This window comes from Pimephales promelas, chromosome 24 (assembly GCF_988280905.1).
Source record: "Pimephales promelas chromosome 24, fPimPro1.hap1.1, whole genome shotgun sequence".
Lineage (NCBI taxonomy): Eukaryota > Metazoa > Chordata > Actinopteri > Cypriniformes > Leuciscidae > Pimephales > Pimephales promelas.
The window spans coordinates 4,553,899-4,574,698 of NC_142792.1; the positions used below are offsets into that span (position 1 = coordinate 4,553,899).

At 39.9% G+C, this 20,800-nt stretch overlaps 1 protein-coding gene across 15 annotated transcripts in view; it reads left to right on the top strand.

Annotated features, from left to right (window-relative positions):
• The window catches only part of erc1b (ELKS/RAB6-interacting/CAST family member 1b), a 184,032-nt gene that overhangs the window by 77,623 nt on the left and 85,609 nt on the right, over window positions 1-20,800 (top strand). For all 15 annotated transcript variants that reach the window (XM_039667657.2, XM_039667650.2, XM_089127191.1 and 12 more), the window contains 2 exons: window positions 1,157-1,288; window positions 14,626-14,786. In XM_039667657.2, the coding sequence (XP_039523591.2) occupies window positions 1,157-1,288; window positions 14,626-14,786 (293 nt within the window). The remainder of the gene's footprint in view (window positions 1-1,156; window positions 1,289-14,625; window positions 14,787-20,800) is intronic.

Sequence of the window (20,800 nt, forward strand, 5' to 3'; positions counted from 1 at the left end):
CATGCCAAAAAATGTTTGCCAAATACGTAAACGTCAAACAAAAATTTGCTTAGTTTTGCATGCTTGCATTTTTGTAAACATTTTAAAACCTCCTGATTTTTCTCTTAGGATTGTCTGAAGCAGGGTGACAGATGCATCTGGTTATGTATATACCTTCACATTGCCTCTTTTAGCAGGAATTTGTGGTGTGGGATACCAGATGAAAATGTTCGCTGGGATTGTGTGCAACAGGCCTCTGTCTTCATATTGAAGGCTGATGCTATTAGCTGGAAGGCAGTTTCTCAGCATGGAGGCCATTACCACTGTAGAGCTCCATTTGAATGAATGGCAGTTTGTGTGTATGTGTGTGTAGCGTCTGTTTGCTCTTTTGTGTACGTCAGACTGCATGTTTGTAGAGGTCTGTACTAAGTGCCTCAGGTCTGCCAAACGAGTCAGGACTTTTGTAGCCGATTCTGAAATGTGGGGGGAAAATGAAATGTGAATGTTCCTTGAAATGGAGCAGCGTAATGAACTCAAGACTGTTCCCATATTCAGCACTGCTCTGGCGTTTCTCCACGTATCCCACAATGCCTATTCATTTGAGTCCCTAACCATGGCGTTCTTTCGCTCTCTAGCACGCTTTCAATCTGACTTTTTCTCTGTTCATCATTTTTCCCTCTGTTTTTTCAATTTCCCAATGAAATCAATCGCAGGCGTTCGCGATAACTAAGTTTGACCCCCTGACTCTGTTGTACGTGTTTGCCCGAGCAGAGAGTGTGTGCGATTTCACTCTCGATCTGCGCCGTGTCATCATGGGAGCAGACTGTACATGAGTCACGTCCCTGAGACGGACAGCTTGGGTTGCCCTCAGTTACCGCAGTCCTAGTATTCATAATGTTTATACCTCACATGCTGTGAATTGACTGCCACTGGTTTCCTCAGAGCTACCTGCTGCTACACTTGTTTCGATGTGTACTATCTTTGAACAAAGCTCATCGAATACAATTTCAAAGTCAGATTAAATAAAACAACCATATAATTCAATTTCATTTAAAAGTCCAGGTATTGAACTCTACCTGATATTCTGCAAAAAAATCTGTATCAGTAAAAAGTTTAGTCTGTTGTACTTGATAGCATTTTGTTGAATGTTAACAACATATTTTTTTTTTCCCAACAGGATTCTCTGCAGCAGAAAGACGATCGCATCGAGGAGCTGGAAGAGGCTTTGCGTGAGAGTGTACAGATCACGGCCGAGAGAGAAATGGTCCTGGCACAAGAGGAATCTGCTCGTGTAAACGCTGAGAAACAGGTGAGAAACAGATGGGTCATTAATATGCCAGTGGTCTCTCTCTTTGGTTTTTGGATTGTTCACTTTTTTTATTCACATTCAATATATTGTGCCTTTTAATTTGAGTCCGAATAGAAGTTGTATATTACGTAGAAAAGTTTTATTTTATTTTTATTTTTTACTATCCATCACAGCTTCACTACAGGAGATGTTTGACAACATTTTGGATAGTTATTTTGCACCTTTCCAGCCAGTTGGCAACCAGATTAGGCTTGGAGCAGCCAGCTTTGGCAGTATTGAGACTTCAGCTATCATATTGTGATAAACAGTCATGTTCTCGGGTAACATTATCCAATAATGGTTCTAAAGAGCTCCTGTTTACTATTACAGCGAGGACTGTGATGTGTTACATGAAGCAAAATGTGTGCGGTAACATCAATGTGGTGCTAGCCAAATCCTATCTTTCCATTGTGGAAATGTCCACTTCCTCTTCCTCCCAGTTAAACATCCTGTCCAGTGTTTACACATAACCATATGCATATCGATACAAGGCTAGCATCTCCCAGGCTGGGTTGTAATGGCTTTTTCTTGGCGAACTGCTAAAAAGCCTCCTTCACACGGCTCAGGAATCGGTTAAAAAGACGGCCTGTCACTGTACATCACCACACCAGCAACTAGAGCCGTGCCAACCGTCCAGATCCATGCCAGCGCTGCATCGCCGTGCCAGTGGTGAACATTCATGTGTCATGCATGGGTTACATGTTTGTATCTGCAGTCAGTCTTCATTTAGAACATAAATAAGCTTTGTGTGGCCTGCGTGAAGACTGCTAACTTTGGTCCGTTTCAGTTCAGCCACATAGAACGTGAGCACTCGAGGAACGGCGTTTCTTTCTTAGCGTTTGTAAGCAGGAGTTCAACTGTGACTTTGGAGGTAGGAGGTAACTGTGACCAAGTCCACTTAAAGGGATAGTTCACCCAAAAATGAAAATTCATCATTTACTCATAAGCTTTGGTTAATCTTCCAAGCACAAATTAAGGTATTTTGAATGAAACCTGAGAGGTTTGTGTCGCTCCATTAAGTGTCTAGGCAACCAGAACTGAGAAGGTCCAAAAAGGTCATAAAGGAGTTGTAAAATTAATCCATATGTATCGAACGGTTTCCACACCTTGTGAAGAAATAAATCGATTTTGGCTTTTATTCACACATGCATACATAGAACGCATCACACGCTACAACAGACCTCTGGTTCTTGTGCATTTCACGCAAAAATCTGTTCATTATATAAAGCTATTGTATCATTTCAAAAGACTTGGTTTGAACCCCTCGATTCGAATGGATTTGTACAATGCATTTATGAGAAATGGAGTCTTTCAATGGAGCAACAGGAATAGTCATTAAAAATAATGTTTAATAAGTTTTACGGGTTGTTCTTTTGGGTGCATTATCAATGAACTTGAAACGTTTAGTTTTTTGGAGCAATTAAACTCTTTAAATGGAGACCAAATGTGTGTCCTGGACTATTGGAAATTGATTAAATTGACAAATAAACTGCAAATAAATTTGGTATTTTATGATTTGAATGTGCTGGAATGCCGTACCCAGGTCGTTCTGTCCCAATTTAACCTGTTTTTTAAGGCATCAATGTGTATTGCTCCACAGTCCAGTTGTCTTTGGAGCCCTGGAGATAGCATCAAACTCCTATAACCTTCTCCGAATGAGTCCTCCCTGAATCCGAAAACGCAAGCAGCCAATCAGGCTTTGAAAAAGCAGCTGCTAAAATCTTGCTTCCCCTCTACCTGAATCCCTGAACTTTTCCCTTTCCTTTCTCCTTCTCTGTCCTTCTAACTTGGCTCAATTGAGAAATTCATTTTTAAACCCTTAATGGTTTGTTCAACCTTCTGTGGATCCTGGCGCCCTGCCGTTTCCTTCCTATTCTTTCTATTTTCTAGAGATTTCGCATGGCTGGCTGAGCATCGTCCCAGTGTGCGTTGCAGTCTCAGGAACGAATCGTGGCCTAGAGTTTCTCCACCGCCAGGCGGACCTCCGCCGAATCCCCCGGAGGTTAATTAGAGCCAGGGGCTGAGGCGGGAGCCAACGCTGCTGCTAAGCCTGGCCGGCCTCCTCATTCGGGCCCGGAGAGAAGAGGAAATGGGGACAGTACAAGTGCCACCCTCCGGAGCCAGTCTCCACGCTCATTACCGACGTCCCAGCCACATCAAGTCTCGCTAGATGCACTCAGGATATCGCCATTAGGAGTTCCTCCCCACTCTGGCACCTGTTATATAAGAATGAACTCATATTCCGGGTTACATATTTTAGGAGTTATGAGCTACATGATTGGAGGAGAAAAATGGATGGCAGCTTGCCTCGCTGGCAATTGGCAGACATGTTTTTAAATGCTTAATTTGTGGTCCTGCATTAAACCATGCGAAATCTAATTAGCTTCACACACATGTTTTTCCTTATGCACACACAGAGTCTCTCCTCTGCTATTTAATTAACATCCCTGCATTGCTTCACCACACCCTCTGTCGTGCCAATCATATGCAAGCGTTCGTCTTTAGCTCTGCGTTCAGTTTCCTCCAATAGCTGTTCATCTCATTGTTGGACCGAGCACAGTGCCTGTACAAATTTCTGTCAGTATGTTGGTCTTAAATGTATGGGGACGGGGGCGACTGCTCTTTGTTACGCTGACATAAAAGCGAGCCTCTGGCCAAAAAAGAGGCCGTTCTCTCTCGTCAAACCATTGAGCTCACTTTAAAGGTCTGTGTGAATGTGCTCTTAATTTGAGAGCATGGGAGAGCTACAAGTTGTTTGCTCCATTCATGCAGCTAATGAAATTTGGAAATATGAATCCAAACATGTTTTTTTTTTTTTTTTTTTTTTTTTTTTTACAAGGCCGTATTGGGCCCTTCTCTCTTGTTCCAAGTCTGGAAGATTTCTGACAATTACACAGGTCAGTGCTGCTAGAGTGCTACCATTCTTCCTTCTTATTGTAATGAATAGATGACCACAAATGAACATGGAATTCTGTCATTATTTACTAATTTTACGTCCACAACCATATGCAATTTTGGCAACATTTAAGGTTCAATTTGTTTAGATTATTAATGCATGATGTCTTATGAATCAATAAGGAACAGTTTCTTCTATTTTATAGCATTTATTAATATTGGTTAACTTATAAATATATATTAATATAATATTTTTTCAACCTATGCATTAATTTATGCATTCATGCTTGCTTTCTCATCTCCCAACAGGCATACAACAGGTTGTACATGCATGATGTTTTCAATCAGTTGAATTTAATTTAATGCATGTATATGAAAACAACAGTCTCCCAAATAATTGGTATACGTATTTATCGTCCTAATACATTTTTGACATTTCAGGTTATGGACAGACATGAACAATGATATATTTATTAATTACCATTAAGCTATATTATTAAATGCTGTAAAATATAGCCTAGTTGTTCTTTGTTTGTTGATACCTAATTATTTACTTTTAACAAATGTACCTTTTAGAGTGCAATGCGTCTTTTAAAGCCATTTTATAGCTTTATGTGACAAACAGACTTGGATTTAAGTCATTACCTCTGCCATTGAAGTTGTATGTACCCCTGAAATTACATCATAACGCCAAACAGCATTTGACAAGGTTCTTGCGTGTCTCGTGATGTCATCATACTTGTGGCATGTTTGATTTGAGAGCTGCAGCTGAGAAGATTGAATAATGGCATGGAACAACATGAGTAAATGAATTTTCATTTCTGGGTGAAGTTTTCCCCCTGTTTTCTCACTCCATCTTCCTGTCAGTGATGATATTTCAGGAGTGTCGGCTGCTGTATCAGTCAAAACAGGGCTTTCTCAGTCTATTCAGTGTGCCCGTTTAGCAGATGAGCCTGTCTTATTTTAGCTGATGCTTTGAGTCGTGTGCTAGTAAGGGCAAATGTGGTCGCCGAGAGAAAAAAGGGGGGCATTTTCTTCCTACACAGGGCCCTCGGTGTGCAGTGACACCAGTCACTCTGTCCCAGCTCAGGATTTACGGCCGGGATGTACGAAAGCGACCAGCCGCTCATGCGGGGCCAGTGAAAACGTTTGCCCAAGACCACATGAAAACATGCGTCCAGTCTCCAGACATGATTCAGCGGCGAAATGACATACTTCATAACCTTCCCTGGAGGCAGTGGACCAAAGAAAGCCTCAATCTCTCTGCTCATGTTGACCGGGGATGATGGGATGTCTCGAAACCACCCTTCCTCTTTCACCACAAGCTTCCCCCTTTCCCCTACCGGCCCGACCCAATCCCGTATGGATCTCTTTTCCGCCCCGAACCTGTTCTTGCTCAGAAGTTTCGCTGTTGTCTCGCTGGATCCATGGTTACCATCCTCTTTCTCTTTCTCTAGCCCCGCTTCCTCTGCTTCCAATTTTCAATTTGCGTGGTTTGTTCTGTTTTGCTCTGTTCTGTCTCTGTTCCCTCTGACTTTTTCTATTATTCTTCTTTTTCTCTATTTCTTCTCCATCACTCACTGCCTGTGCGAAGCGCTCTCATGACCTAATGCATGACTCCGGCCGCGCTGGCTTAAAGCAGCTCAAGGTATGGCTCGATTAATGTTTTCTTTCTTTTACAAGGAATGGTTTTGAGTTTTGTGCTTTTCATCAGTTTCGCTGCATCTCAGTGACCTTTTTGTCTCATTTAGATGGGGGTGTTCGACAAATGTGGCTTTTGGTCCTGATCCAAGCCAAACTTTTCCAAATAGGAAGCTTAACCACTGACAGAGTGCAATTTATTGACTGTTCCCTGAAGATGAGCTCTATCAGATCATTATTTTATGTGGAAGGCCTCTCTTATGCTTTCCCCCTGCTTTTTTCCATTATATTGGGAAGTCATGCTCATTTGCGTCCGTCTATCAGGATAAGTTATGTTTTGATTTAACTTTTATGTAGTGCGTCCAACACAATTCTGTTTCTGCTGTGGGAAGTTCAGTTTCCCCATTGCATGTAACTTTTAATACTTGTTATATAAACATGCGGTCAGTAGTCATACTGGTAGTTCACGCAAAAATCAACGTTTGTCATAATTTACTTATGTTGTTTTAAATACATTTGACCGACTTTATATGTGGAACATGAAAGGAGATGTTTAGCAGAATGTCCAAGCTGCTCTTTTCTAAACAATAGAAGGGACTGAGGATGGGACTGTTAAGAACCAAAAAAAAAAACCACCATAAAAGTATCATATAAGTGGTCTCATATGCTCTATTTCAAGTCATATGATAGCTTTGTCTGAGAAAAAGACCAGTTTTAAAGGGATACTCCTCTTTTTTTGGAAATAGGCTCATTTTACCACTCCCCTAGAGTTAAAAAGTAGGGGATTTTACCGTTTTCGAATCAATTCAGCCAATTTTCTGATATTTAGAAGGATATCACTAACCAGACAGTTTCTGACTTCCATAGTATATTTTTTTTTCCTACTATGGAAGTCAATGAGACCAGAAACTGTCTGGTTACTGATATTCTTCTAAATATCAGAAAATTGGCTGAATTGATTCGAAAACGGTAAAACTCGACTGTTTAACTCTGGGGGAGTTGTAAAATGAGCCTATTTCCAAAAAAAGTGGAGTATCCCTTTAACATGAGGAATGATTTTTGGGTGAATTGTTTGTCAAAAAAAAGGCGTAAAGAGAGGCAGTTTAGATCACTCTTCGCTCACTCTTTGCCTAAACCAGTCAAGACGCTGTTAAAATCTCAAGCAGCCAGTCCGATTCACGGTCAGTTCTCACTCCATACTGCAGGGGGCAGCGTGACGGCAGAGCTATCCAGGCCAAAAACAGACATGGAAATTAGTCAAAGAATAAATAGCTCTTACAGCTGCCGCTGCTCTTTCTCAAGTTTGCATTCGAGCCATCGTCAGAAACAGCCTGGGTTTTTATGATAAAACTTTAGTGGGAAATAAAACTCCCTCCTCTGCTAATATTCCCAACCAGCTGAGATCCAGACACAAAGCTCAGCACCCAAAACACAGCAAGATCCAAAGACCAGCTTGTTGAAATTGGCTTTATGCTCACCGTTGCTCGTTTGGCCGCCGGGGAGGAGAGAGTAGGAAAAGACGGATGAGGAGAAGGGGAGAGAGAGCAGGAGAAAAACAGCACGCTGCTGCATTAAGCACTTTTTATTAGTGTTATGTTTCTGCTCCGAGCATCTGGGTTAGTCTGGATATCTCTCACAGGAGGTGATTAGAAGCTTCTGAACTCGGCACGGGCTGAAGAGAAGGCCCTGATCTGACGCCCACTGTGATCTCACCACCTCAAGTGCACATCAATAACAAACCAATATGAAGACTTACACTGACAAAAGTAGCACTGTGGTATTGCCATGTTTTTAGAACATGGACTATTGTGCGTCAGTACCGTTTTTTGGACACGACATGACACTTAAGCCTTTGTGTTCAGCCAGCACCATGATATACGCTAAAGTGCCATGGCATTACCATCTTATACATCTTATGGAACTTGATGAGGATTGGTAAAAACAATACTAAAGAAAGATGATGATCATCATCACCATCACCTTATCTGTTACTAATGCAATGTAGATGTCATGTATTTCCAAATCTAAGCCCAGCAACTTACATCTGTCATACTTTTAGGTGAAATGGTCCCACACACTATTTTCGTTTGCTTCATCCTGCCGTGTGCCCTGGCTCTAACCTTGAGTGTTTTAGCCTGAAGCCTTTACTTTTCGCAAATCTTGTGAGCAAGCGAACCCAAACACTGTGACCTCGCGCCAAATGTGTTTTGTTTTTTTTTTACCGAAAACTTTGATCGGTTAACATTGATACGGTCCACCATCGGTCAAACGGTCATCGGTTAACGTCCCTAAAATGAACAGAATTTTGTCCCACTGACCTGCACCTTGCATTGTCCTATATGTCACTGTCATTATTCTAACGTAACTAAGGGCCTGTTTAAGCAGAACTCGTTTTTGCGGTTAAAATTAAGAGCATGCGACGTCGTTGTTAGTTATTACCAAAACAAGTAAATATGTAAGTGGTATATTTGTCAGCCGGGAAGGATTTGCAGGTATGCTCTATTCTTCAGAATTAGTGTCCATATGGTTTATTAACAGTTCATATTGTGTATTTACCATGGTAACTGTAGTTTCCGTAACCCAAAAGACCACCAATTCTTTATTTTTGATGTACTTTATATTGTATTAACAAAATCTAATTTGAAACCGCTATATAATCCTGTTTATTCATCAGTGTCAGGGATATTTTTAAAATCTATGTTTATTTTAAGTTAAGTGGGATGTTACCATTTTTGAAAAATACATCTTCTTGGTTCAAATTCCTAAACATTGGATTCACAGCTTACTAAACATGGGTGGCCATAATGTTGGTCCCATGGCCAAACCAGTGATGGATGCTTTATACTTTACCATGGTACTGTATTATTTTAGTTTAGAATCTGCATCCGCCTCTTCATTTCCATGCAGATTTCATTGTTTTTTTTCTGCAGACATTTTTAACATAATATTCCCCACTTTGAAAGGCCTCTCAACATATTTTTCAGCGATAAGAGCAGGCAATGCTTTTCTTTGTCTATTTTATTCTTTCAGATTTGCTGATATTTCCTTTTTGGTGCATTGCATTTACCCATTTCTGTGTTTCTTTCTCTCTTGTTCTGCTCTCTTGTAGTGCAAAGAGGCAAGTATACTGCGCTCTGCTTCATTCTTTGCTTATGTCCACGTGCATTCCCTCATCTGATGAGGCATATGTTCCAGCCCCTCTGACCCTGCTTCAGTTTTTATTTTTCCCCTCTTTTCCTGTTCTTTTTATCACTCTTCTCCTTGATCACTGACAGATCCTCTTCCTTCCCCCAAGGCCTGACACCGGTTTCTGACACCGGTTTTAAGCAGCCAGCCTTAAATTAAACAAAAGAGGAGAAAATCACTGTTATCAATTCCATAGACGGTACGTCACAACTGATGTGAGCAATTACCTCAAGTCGTAAAAACACTTGCAGAGGCTGAAGCCGGACTGTGAAGATTGGTTAAAGGACGTGCATCTTGAGCGCTTTGATCTGTACTCCTCTTGCCTTACTGGTTCAGGTTCCCAGTGTGAGAAAGGAAGTGGTGTTATCATCACCCAGTGAAGTGCTCAATTTTTCACACCCGAGGTGTCATAATTCACTGCAGCGTTTTTTTACGACTTGACTAACATCTGAGGTTAGTTTGTACTCCCCTGAGAAAACAAGCGCTGCATGCCACCTTGTTCTTACACACACACACACCATCCATTCCTCCATCACAAGAAAGTCTGTTTGCTAAAAGCAGTGTTTGCATTGTTTTTTTAATATTTCTGCTCTGCTTTAATATTTCCTGTCCTAATTCTAGTGATGGGACATGAAAGTAAATTCAGAGTCCATTAAATGGTTCTGGTTCCAAAATTTTTTAAAATAATAATTAAAAATAATTATTTTACTTGTGAAAAAGCACTTTAATTGGTAAACGAGTAAAACGGATTAAAAAATAATAATTGCATTGTTTATTTTGAGATGCAACTAAATGGGATTAAATTTAAAATGTTTCCCTTATATTGTAATATTGGTTAGAAAAACATGCTTATATATATATATATATATATATATATATATATTTAATATATATATATATACACACTTTTAACTTTATACATCATATTAAATGCATATTAAATATTTTATGATTTATGACATTCAGTACATGTTCTCTGTATAATGCTTTTTTCTTTTTCATACAGCATAAATGTGTCTACCTACTAGAAAATAAGCCATTTTTTATTTATTTATTTTTTTCCAAGGTGGTCATATTTAGGGGGTCCTTGATATTAAAAAGTTGGAAAACCAATAAAAAATCAAGCAATATTATGTTTTACTCTATTTGTTTATTTGTTGTTAATATTTAATTTAATTTTTTTAATTCTATACATATGGGATCTGGTTTTGAGCAAGAACCAGTTCTTGATTCCACACTACAGTATTTAGTTCTAGGAATCATAATGTCTATGACAAATTTGTGTGTGTGCGATTTTTGGCTTTCCCCTCAGTCTGCCAAGCCTTTAGTCAGAACTTTAAAATCTGTTAATTATGTCCTAATGAATGACCTAACTCAATGGCTTTGCGAATTTTGCTCCAGGCAGCGGTTACTAAATACTTTTACAGTAAAAGTGACCAAGCACACTGTAAATTCATTCAAATCCATTCGTTCCAGATGATGTTTGGTCACCGAGGATGGAGTCAGTTTGGATATCTCCCCTCAGGGCACGGTGACACCATATCACCTCTCGCACATCCTGGACTGATTAGTTAACCGCTTGTGTGTGTGTACGTGTGGTTGCACAACAGCGGGAGATTTCGACAGAATTTTTGTGTGCTGTTGAATGAAAATGGTGCGGAGTTCTCACGGTTCCGTCGTTGCCCCCCTCACCTCTCATTGGCTGCTCTGTTTTATCAGACAGACCTGTTGCCCCGCCCTCACCACAGGGTTACCACTGGCAGTGAAACTGATGCTGCCCGTGTTTAAATATTTATTTCTGCTCATACTAGGGGGGCCTGAGGCAGGCAGTCTCGATTCCCTCTCACTTTGTTTCTCGAGAGAGAGAGAAAATGTTGTATCTGTGAAAAATATTACCGTCTTTTATGTCCACTCGAACTCTTGCCAGGTTTATTCTTCTAAGATGTGACCTGTTCTCTGTGTTTGAGGCTAAAGGAACGCTTGCCTGGTCTGTCTCCACTTGAATAATGATTTCCTCTTCTTTATTTTAAAATTTGACATGCATTACATTTTAACATAAGCCATTCCGGTGAGCCTTCACTTATCTGATCCTGTCAGGTGGAATTTGCTGGTGGATTTCACGTGCCCAGGGGATGCACCATCATCCTTGGGTTTTAGTCACAACCCATTTGTTACTGTTCAGTTTCAACCCTGTGTGAGTTCGGTGTGGTAACGAGAGCATAGGAGTGCGAGACTGGAAAGCAGACGGCAGTAAATTTGGCCGAGTGGGTTTTGGTAGCTTGTTCACTAGGCTTGGCTCGGGTGTAGTACATTAGGCTGATGACTTATGATGACGGCTGGATTGAGCGCTCTCACAGACACTGCGGTACCTCCAGCCACCAGAGGGCAGCACTGCTGAGAGCACATGCTCACACATACACTTCTATTGTGTTTTTTTTCCAAAGGGGATTACATTTTCACAGCTGAAATAATGTTTTTGTGGTGTTCCTGCTTATTGCCCTCAATAAAACATAGGATAGAATGTATTCATGTGTTGGGTGGCAGTACTATTAAAATTGAAGGAATAGTTCACCAAAAAATGAAAATATTGTCACCATTTACTCACCCTCATGTCATTCCAAACCCACATGATTTACTTTCCTTTGTGGAAAATGTTGAATTTTTGACATTTTTTTAAATAATGATGAGTTGATTGAGGAAAGGCACTGTCAAAAAGGATGCAAAAGCTCCATTTCATTATGATAAAACTGTCCTGTTTGGTATATTCAAGTCTTAGCCCTCAATTGGGTCATGGTCATAACTTTTACTTAACAAAAATATCAGCAATTCATATCAGTGGAATAAGATTTTGTGACTTTTCATACATTATCTATCTATAAACACACACAAAAACTGGGCTTGATTCGGTTGTTCTGGAGGTATGTAAAAAAATGTTTACACTTCTGGTCTTTGGGGTCAATATGACCTCACATTGAAATACAATAGGAAATATGAAAAAAAAAAAAAAACTAAATATATTTTCTTATAAAAAAAAAATCCAGCATAAATCTGAAAATTTTTACATAGAAATGAAGGCCTAGTACTAGAGCATAAATGCAATGTATCATAAAAAAATAACATTTCAAATGCTAATGCTAAATTAATGGTGTAGTTGAGGAATTGTGTGGTATATGGATACAAAAGTACTTTATATCTCCAAAAACAAAGCATTAATGAATAGATAAGAAGTAAACAAAAAGATGATATATTATTTGTATGATTAAAAATGTATATTTTTTGTACAATTACTCAATCAATTGTTGGGGTCGTAAATACCCCGAAGCCCAGAAGTGTAAACAGGAAACGAAGACCATTTGAAGGTTAAGAATGTATACGACGTGAATTGAAGTATATTACTCAGCCACAGCCATACCACGCTCTAGCCCAAGACTGAAGCTACTGTAAGCAGGGTTGAGCCTGGTCAGTACCTGGATGGAAGAGCTTCTGGGAAAACCTGGTTGTTTCTGGAAGAGCTGTTAGTGAAGCCAGCAGGGGGTGCAGCGTCCTTTGGATAAGACGTTAAAGGGGTCATGAAATGGCTTTGTGTTGTTGTCTGAGGTCAACTTATGATGTTCGCTTTGTTTTTACATTAAAAAACATCAAAATAAATAAGTAAATAGGCTATTTTCTACCCTAGTGTTTAGCCTATAGCTCAAAAACGCTCGGTTTTTATGGGCGTTTCGCATTTAAGGCTTAGAAGTAAACAGCCACTGCTGTGAGTGGATAGCAGTTTTGCATATTATAATGAGTTTCATTCTCGATCCGTTTTGTCATCACGAGGTAGGCATCTATGTTATTTAGCTATGCGTGAATGCGCGAATCGGTGGGCGGGGCTAAACCGGCCGCGTTGATCTTCATCTTCTGCGGGGGTGGTGTTTTATCCTCTTTGACGTCATAGTTTCCCACTTTGAAAAACGAGTCGTTTGCTGAGCCTGGTGTCAATAAAAGCTTTTATTGGACTAACAAGGACGTTTTCAGTTCTGAAACTTACAGGATATTCTTATAATATGAAGACCACTTAGATGTCAAAAGCTCAAGGAAAATTGGATTTCTCAGTTCATCATCCCTTTAAAAAAGTGAGGTCCTGACTCTCTGTGGTCATTAAAAATCCCATAGCACTTCTTGTAAAAGAGTAGGGGTGTTACCCCGGTGTCCTGGCCACATTCCCTCCATTGGCATTTGTCAAATCATGAGCATCTAATATGCACTGAATTGGCTCTATCACTCGCTCTCCTTTCCGTATCCACCTATAGCTGGTGTTTGATGAATTTGCGCACTGGATTTGTACTGTGGCTGCCGTTGCATCATACAAGTGAATGCTGCACACTGGTGGTGGTGGAGGCACCCCCTGATATATAAATGCCTCATTTATTTATTTATTATTCTCATTTCTCACACAGAAAATCTGCTGTGGCACTTCATGACTAAAGTAGCAATGTCCAATTTGTGAATGAATCACTCTTTTGAGTCAGTTCTTTACAAAGTTGTTGACAAAACTGGTCTAAATGATTTGTTCATGAATCAGACTCATCCGGTTGACAAGTTTAACTCACTGACTGAAGAACTCAATCATTCTTTTGTGTCAGATCTTTATATATCATGAATCAGACTGATAACTGGTTACAACGGTTAACAGGACTTTGTGACTTTATCAGTAAATAATTATTTTGCACAAATCTCTTGTGATAACTTCATAGGACTTGGATTATAGTGCATGAGTCATACATTTTGCTTCATTTGTGAAGCTCGAAAAGGATTTTTAGTGAACTATTTTTGGATTTGATTCTACGCAGAAGTATCTGTAGTATGGATGGAACAAAAGCTGATGAAACACAGAGCAGGGAAGGATGGATAAACATAGAGAACAGACGAAGGAGACTGCACAGATCGCCGCCCAAGGCCTACGCAGTTTCCTGCGAGAACAGAGATTTCAGAGAGTCCCGGGGTGAACCGCAAGCGGTCGAGGAGGCTGTGAGAACCGCTTTGAGCCAAGTCGCTAAACCTTGCCTTCCATGGAATACATAAACCTGCCACGCCGTTTGATTTATCCTCCTCATTCACTCGCTCCTGTTACTCCGAGTTATAAACATCGTGTGGAAATGGATGGAGAGGAGGAAAGAAAAATCACAGTCAGAAACAGAGATCATCCACCTTTTCAAAACCGAAAGGCAGTGAAATAACTCTAGGGATGTGATGTATGATAAACTTCACCGTGACGTTATGTAGTTAATTTATCTGGAGTCACACACACTCACGCACTGGAATTCTGGTCTTGCGTTCATCATTTGACCCTCTGTCTTTGATTCTATTATATGAATTAACTCTTAACTGTTTTTTCATGGTATTCCCCACGGTTTTAATCTCTTTTTGGACACTCATTTTGTCCATGCACAAATCCGTTTGTGTCCCCGTGTGCTTCGCTCTTGACCTGCTGTGTGTACACTCAACATATTTGTTTGTCTTATCTGACGTTTCTGTGGGATTATGTTTTTTTATTGTTCATCAGCACAAACATGTTTATTTGTTTGCATGGACAGATGGAGGAGCTGTTGGCCGCCATGGAAAAGGTGAAGCAAGAGTTGGAGTCCATGAAGGCCAAGCTGTCGTCCACCCAGCAGTCCCTGGCGGAGAAGGAGGCTCACCTGACCACGCTGAGGGCAGAGCGCAGGAAGCACCTGGAGGAGGTGCTGGAAATGAAGTAAGACTTTACTCCTGTCCTTCACTCCTCATGGCCTGATACTGCGATTTTGTTGCTGTATGGCTCATATGTTCAATTTCAATTTTTTAGGGCTGTGCAAAAATGAATTGCGATTAATCGCATCCAAAATAAAAGTCTGTGTTTACATGATATATTTGTGTGTGCTGTATATAATTATTTTGTATATATAAATACAAACACATGCATGTATATATTTAAGAAAATGTGTTATTCATATATAAAATATTTATATTTATATAATATAGATTATGTATTTATATATATATATATTTACAGAATTGAAGCGCAAATAATTCTTAAATATATACATGCATGCATAGGCATTTATATATACAAAATAATTATATACATTTATATAATTATAAATATATATTTCGGACGCAGCTATATTCTATTCCACATTAATATGCATTGAATACTACATACTATTTTTTCAGAACGGTATGCATCATTTAATTGTATGCAGTTTACATTGTTCATCCTTTTTTTTTTTTTTTTGCAATGCTGTTTTTTTCTTGTGATTATTTGTTGCACCATTTTCTCTCAACTTTTCCTTGGATACCCTGTTGCTCCTTTGATCCCAGTTTGAAAATCCTTGTTCCAGGTATGCAGGAATGATTTTTTCCTAATGCACTAGGTTCATGGAGGGACCGTGTGCTCTTGGGAGGCTGATGGCTTTTGAGTGCTTCTTTATTTCAAGCTTTTCCTCGTCAGACTGATCTATCCAATACAACACTTCAGCAGAATCCAAGGACCCTCTCAGTTCTCCCACATCATTCGCACAACTCTCTTGTCTTTTCTCACTATCTCTTACAGGATTTTTTGCTGCTCTTTTGCTTGTCAGTGGCGGTGGCACTTTAATGTTTTGAGCACTTCCTGACTCTAGATAGGGGTAAGAGGAGTACTAGAGTAATATATGAGGTTGAAGGTCTCCATACCATAATTGAATCAGGATCCCACCTAAATGTCTTGAGCTTAGAGGAGGAGTTACAGAAAAGAGGCTCTCGGCCCTCTCACTTTCTAATTGATGTGGCTCCATTCAGATGGGTGTGGGCTCTAAAGATAAGACATTGACTTCTGCCTTATAGGGTCGGAATATGTCATTAAATTTGATGCTCACTTCAAGCGTTAAGTTCACTTAAGAGTTATAGGCATACATCTAAGAGGAATGCTGTAAGGATAACATATTTTTTCTTCAGTAAAGTTTGGTAGCACTTTAAAGTTTAACATTAGTTTGTGCATTGACAACAATAGCATTTATCAAGATTAATATTAGTATATCATTGTCTTAATTTTTTATTTAAATTCAACTTAAAAATGAAAAAGTGAAATTGAATATTTTCTATTTATTTAGAAGTAAAAATGACAAAAAAGAACTAGAAATGTTTGTTTATGTACAGTCAATATTACCGTTACGATTAAAAATGCTGTAAAAGATATTAAATGCATATTGATGAAACGTGTCGATGAATTGATGAAATCTTGATGTAAAGTGTTACCAAAAAATATTTTTAATTAATTACGGTACATGACTTGCCATGAATCGCATGTCCATATTTTCTGAGAAAAGTCCCCAGTGAAGGTATTTCGGGGTCATTACATTACTGTCACAGATGCAACATTGAATAGACAAAAAGTGGCTCGAGAAAGATTTTATTCCTTCATAGGCGGTGACATTATTTTTCTGCCTCTTTTAAACATCCACTACTGTATACTATCCTCACAGGGCTATTGTTTTAGATTTAATATCAAGCGAGTTCAGAATACTGATTGTGGTTGTGGAAAAATGAGTCAGAATGGGATTTTCAAGGACACTGTGTTTTCCAGATTGGCGTGGTGATTTGATTGTCAGCCATATTCTCAGAGACACGGATGTGCGTGCATGCTTGAGTTATGCTACCGATGGATTCTGGCAGTAAAAGAAGATAAGGAGAAGGCTGAGAAATGATGGGGCGTCTTTATCTAGGTGTAGTGTAATGTGTTTAAATTAATGCTGTGCACCGATTCCCAAAGAGATCATTTTGCCCCATAATATGAAAGAGAAGGAGGGCCCCATTGCATCCAAATTTGGCTGTTAAATCCAGAAGGTCAGCTCAACTGACACAGAGAGCGTTGTGTATCTCCACCGGCCTCTCACTAACCACACATTTACAAAAAAACGTCTTGTATTTGAGTGAAAATAAGGCTCTGATATGGATGGAGGAGAGAGAGAGGGGTGGTCTTCGATCTGTTTTGGCGATGAACGTAATGCGGTCGGGGCCGGAGAAAGTAGACTCGTGCTGCTGAAGGGGCCCCGCCGGCTGGCAGCAGACAACCAACTGGACCACTCATTAAAATTTCGAAGGAAAAACACAAAATAGCAGACGCAGAGGTCACAGACTTTTTATTTATTTATTTCCTCGGGCTGAACTTCCGACCGCACAGTTTAAAGTCAGCAGCGTGGAGACATCGAACCTTTGGGCTGGTTCTCCATCCTCAACATCTAAAAAAAGGCAGAATTACCACTCTTTCAAGGCTCGTTTTTTCCCAATGTTTTGCAAAGGACATTAAGTCAAATCTTTAGTCAGTTGAATTTGTATATGTTGTGTTTCTGCCTTCAAAGTTGAATCTAAATGGGTTGGCTCTCCCAAAAATGCAAATTGGTGTGGTTCACTTACCCTCATGTTGTTTCAAACCTTTATGAGATGTTTAGAAGAGTGTCCACGCTGCTCTTTTTACACTTTTTCCACACCAGAGACTTGCAGGCTAAAAAAAAATGGATGAAAAAGCATAATAAAATGACCTATATATCAATCATTTGATATGTAAGAAGAAAAGACTAAAATTTGAATATGCAATTTGAGGTAATTTGCATATGCGAAAGTGCATTTGAGATTCAATAGTTTCAGTGGAGGGGAAGATTGTCAATGAATAATGGCTGTCGAATAACATTTGCTCTTTCACATACTCAAATTGCCGCATTGCGTTTGGTTACAAGATGCACAAAAACAATGGTGTCTGGTTTTATTTACAGAACTTGAATGTCGCAACTTCACGCATCATATATAAAATATGTGCAATAAAGTGCAAATTAAGGAATGTATCCTTATTTGGATCAACTTCATGAGATGTTAATTCATTTACAGCTTACACAACTTTTAGCTCATTAATCATGATCTTAAAGCTTTTGTGAACCACTGAGGCAAATGAAGACCACAGTGAGGTCATTATTCAGATAAAACTCACTGAATGTAACCAGCAGTGAGGAAAAGACCATTATGAGGTCATCGCTCAATTAAAATCTAAATGGACTGTCAATGAGGGTCTTTGATAATGCATAGAGGTGGATTCAAGCTGTGTTGGCGCCAAGTTTTATGAACGTAACTGTGATGTACGCAGTGTGGTACTTACATTCTGGCTTGTTTTGTGGAATGAGATGAGGATTTAGAACGATGGGTTGAGACGGTAATGAGATCTCCAGCACACCATCCCATCCCCATGTTTCCTCTCCATTTAGCACAGTTTAAATGCCCCCGTACTGCTGGATATGAGATGTGGTGATAGCCCAGTGTTCTTTCATTTGATGTGGTTTCCTTCTCTCGTTCACTCTTACTTCCACCGGCTCACGTTCTCAGCTCGGGAAAGTGCGACCGCAAGGCAGACATCAGTCGTCTCCCTTTGAGCAAATGTTTAACTTTCTTTCTGCAGTTGTTTGGGAGTGCTGGACATTTTGGAGCGCCCGCTTGAGAGGTGGATGATGATAGAAGGGTTGATCTTGATCAAGAGGGCCTCCTCAGATGTTCGCTCAAAGGCATTAAGCCACTTGTCCGTATTTTAGGACTTGAAAAGAGCTGTCGCCACCTTTGTGGTTTTTACCTTGCGTCTTACTATGAAACACAAGCTCTTGCTTAGTTTTGCAAAGTTCTGGTCCATGCAATTAGATCTGCCCACTTAGACAGGAAGAAAACATCTATCTATCTATCTATCTATCTATCTATCTATCTATCTATCTATCTATCTATCTATCTATCTATCTATCTATCTATCTATCTATCTATCTATCTATCTATCTGTCTATCTGTCTATCTGTCTATCTATCTATCTGTCTGTCTGTCTGTCTGTCTGTCTGTCTGTCAGTCATTCCTAACATTTTCAAGCTAGACTTTGTAAAGCTGCCATTCCAGTTAAATATTACAATTACATTCTATTGATTATAATTTTACTTCCTTATAACTGAATTCGGGTTCTTGTTTGATTCCTCAATTCAGATCTAGGAATTGAACTGGAATATAAAAGGTAAAGTCTCAATTTTAAATTGTGAACAACTGTCCCGTTTTAGGGTGGGTTTATCTGAAATAAATTGTACTACAATAACAGACTGTGCAGAGATGTTAAATAATGGTTTAAATTGAAATAATGGTAAAGTGGTTGTTATTTTTGCACAGACTTAGCACAGTAAAACTTGTACTCTTAATCCAGGAAGTTGAATTTTGTCAGCCAATCAGATTAGAGCAAGAATGGGCCTTTCAAGTTAACATGCGGTCCCTGGACTCTTGCATAAGCTGCATTGGTTTGCCACTTACCCTTACTGTTGTAGATCGATATCACTTTGAAAAAAAGAAATCCCAACAGTTCATGTCACGACTGGAGCTGGATCTCCGATGGGAGTCCAATTATAAGGTTTGAGCTTAAGTCCAGGTACGAGGGGAGTGTTTTTCCGAAGGTGTTTAAATTGACACGGGGTGATTGCAAGGCTATCGGCTGCCCACAAAGTCTCTATTTGAGGGCAGGGTGAAGCTGCTAATTGCCCCTGTTAGCACTCTGGTTTCTTGGAGCGGAGCAAACTGGCCGGCTCATTACAGGGTCGGATGCTTTAGAAAACAAACCTGCGTGGGTTGAGCATGAAACCCAACCACAAATCAGCCCAAAAATGCTTTATCATCTTCACACAAGTGATTCACAGCTTGTTATGTGGCATGGATTGTTGTTTGGTTCAGTTAGACAGAACAAAGCAAAAATACGAGATGGGAAAAAGCACTGGCACCTCACTGGGCTTGATTGGTATGTAGTATAAAAGTGCGATTAGCATCATCAAAAGATGATTTCAAGGAAGTTTGAGAGACTTGATGTTTTCTGCTGCCCTGTTTTTATTGTTCTAAGATGTCAATCGGGAAGTCCAAATGTTCTTTTCCTTTGTAGATTTGTAATCTGTGAATGCTACCATCTTGCAGTGAATGATGCTTTTGTTAAAACAGAAAATGCCAAGTTCACTGGGTGGTATGATTTAGTCGCCATAATGGGTGTAATAACACAGCGGACTTAACTCTCCCAGGCAAGCCGATCTTGGCAGCCTTGATGTAACGTTCTTAGGGGTGCTGGGGCGGATTTGTACACGGTATCTGGGTGGTAAGAGAGAGAGAATCTGACATGATCTCTTCTAAGAAGGCTAGAGCAGTCAGGGGCCATGAAGCCCTGGCCCGGAGATCTTAGCGAGCATGTGAATACGGATTATTACAGCATGGAGCCAATGAGGCTGGACGTGTGTGAGAGGCCAAGCGGCCCTGCAGCGATTAGACTTTAAACAGCGTATAATGGCCTCTGCCCTTCCCGTCTCGACCCCGTCGCTCATGTACCCGAGAGCCATAATCCATCCAAATGTCGGGACGCACGTAACGTTTCTGTAAATGTCAGGAGTGCTTAAAAATAACAGCGCACTGCCTTTACGGTGAGACAGATCACATCCGACGTTGCTCAGCGCTCTGAGGTCTTCTGCTGGATCCTTAATCATTACATCACATAAAAGGGGCTTAACCCTTTTTGGTAAAGCAGCAGCGATAGGACAGTTCTCTTGTTCTACAAGAATGAAAATCGCAACCTCGAAACCACTGCAGACTTTATCTTCAGCTAGGCTTGCCTCAGTAGAAACCACAGCTAACCCTTAAAGACTTAGTTTACCCAGAAATGTTAATTTTGTCAAGTCATGTCATGACTCTGATGTCATTCTAAACATGAAT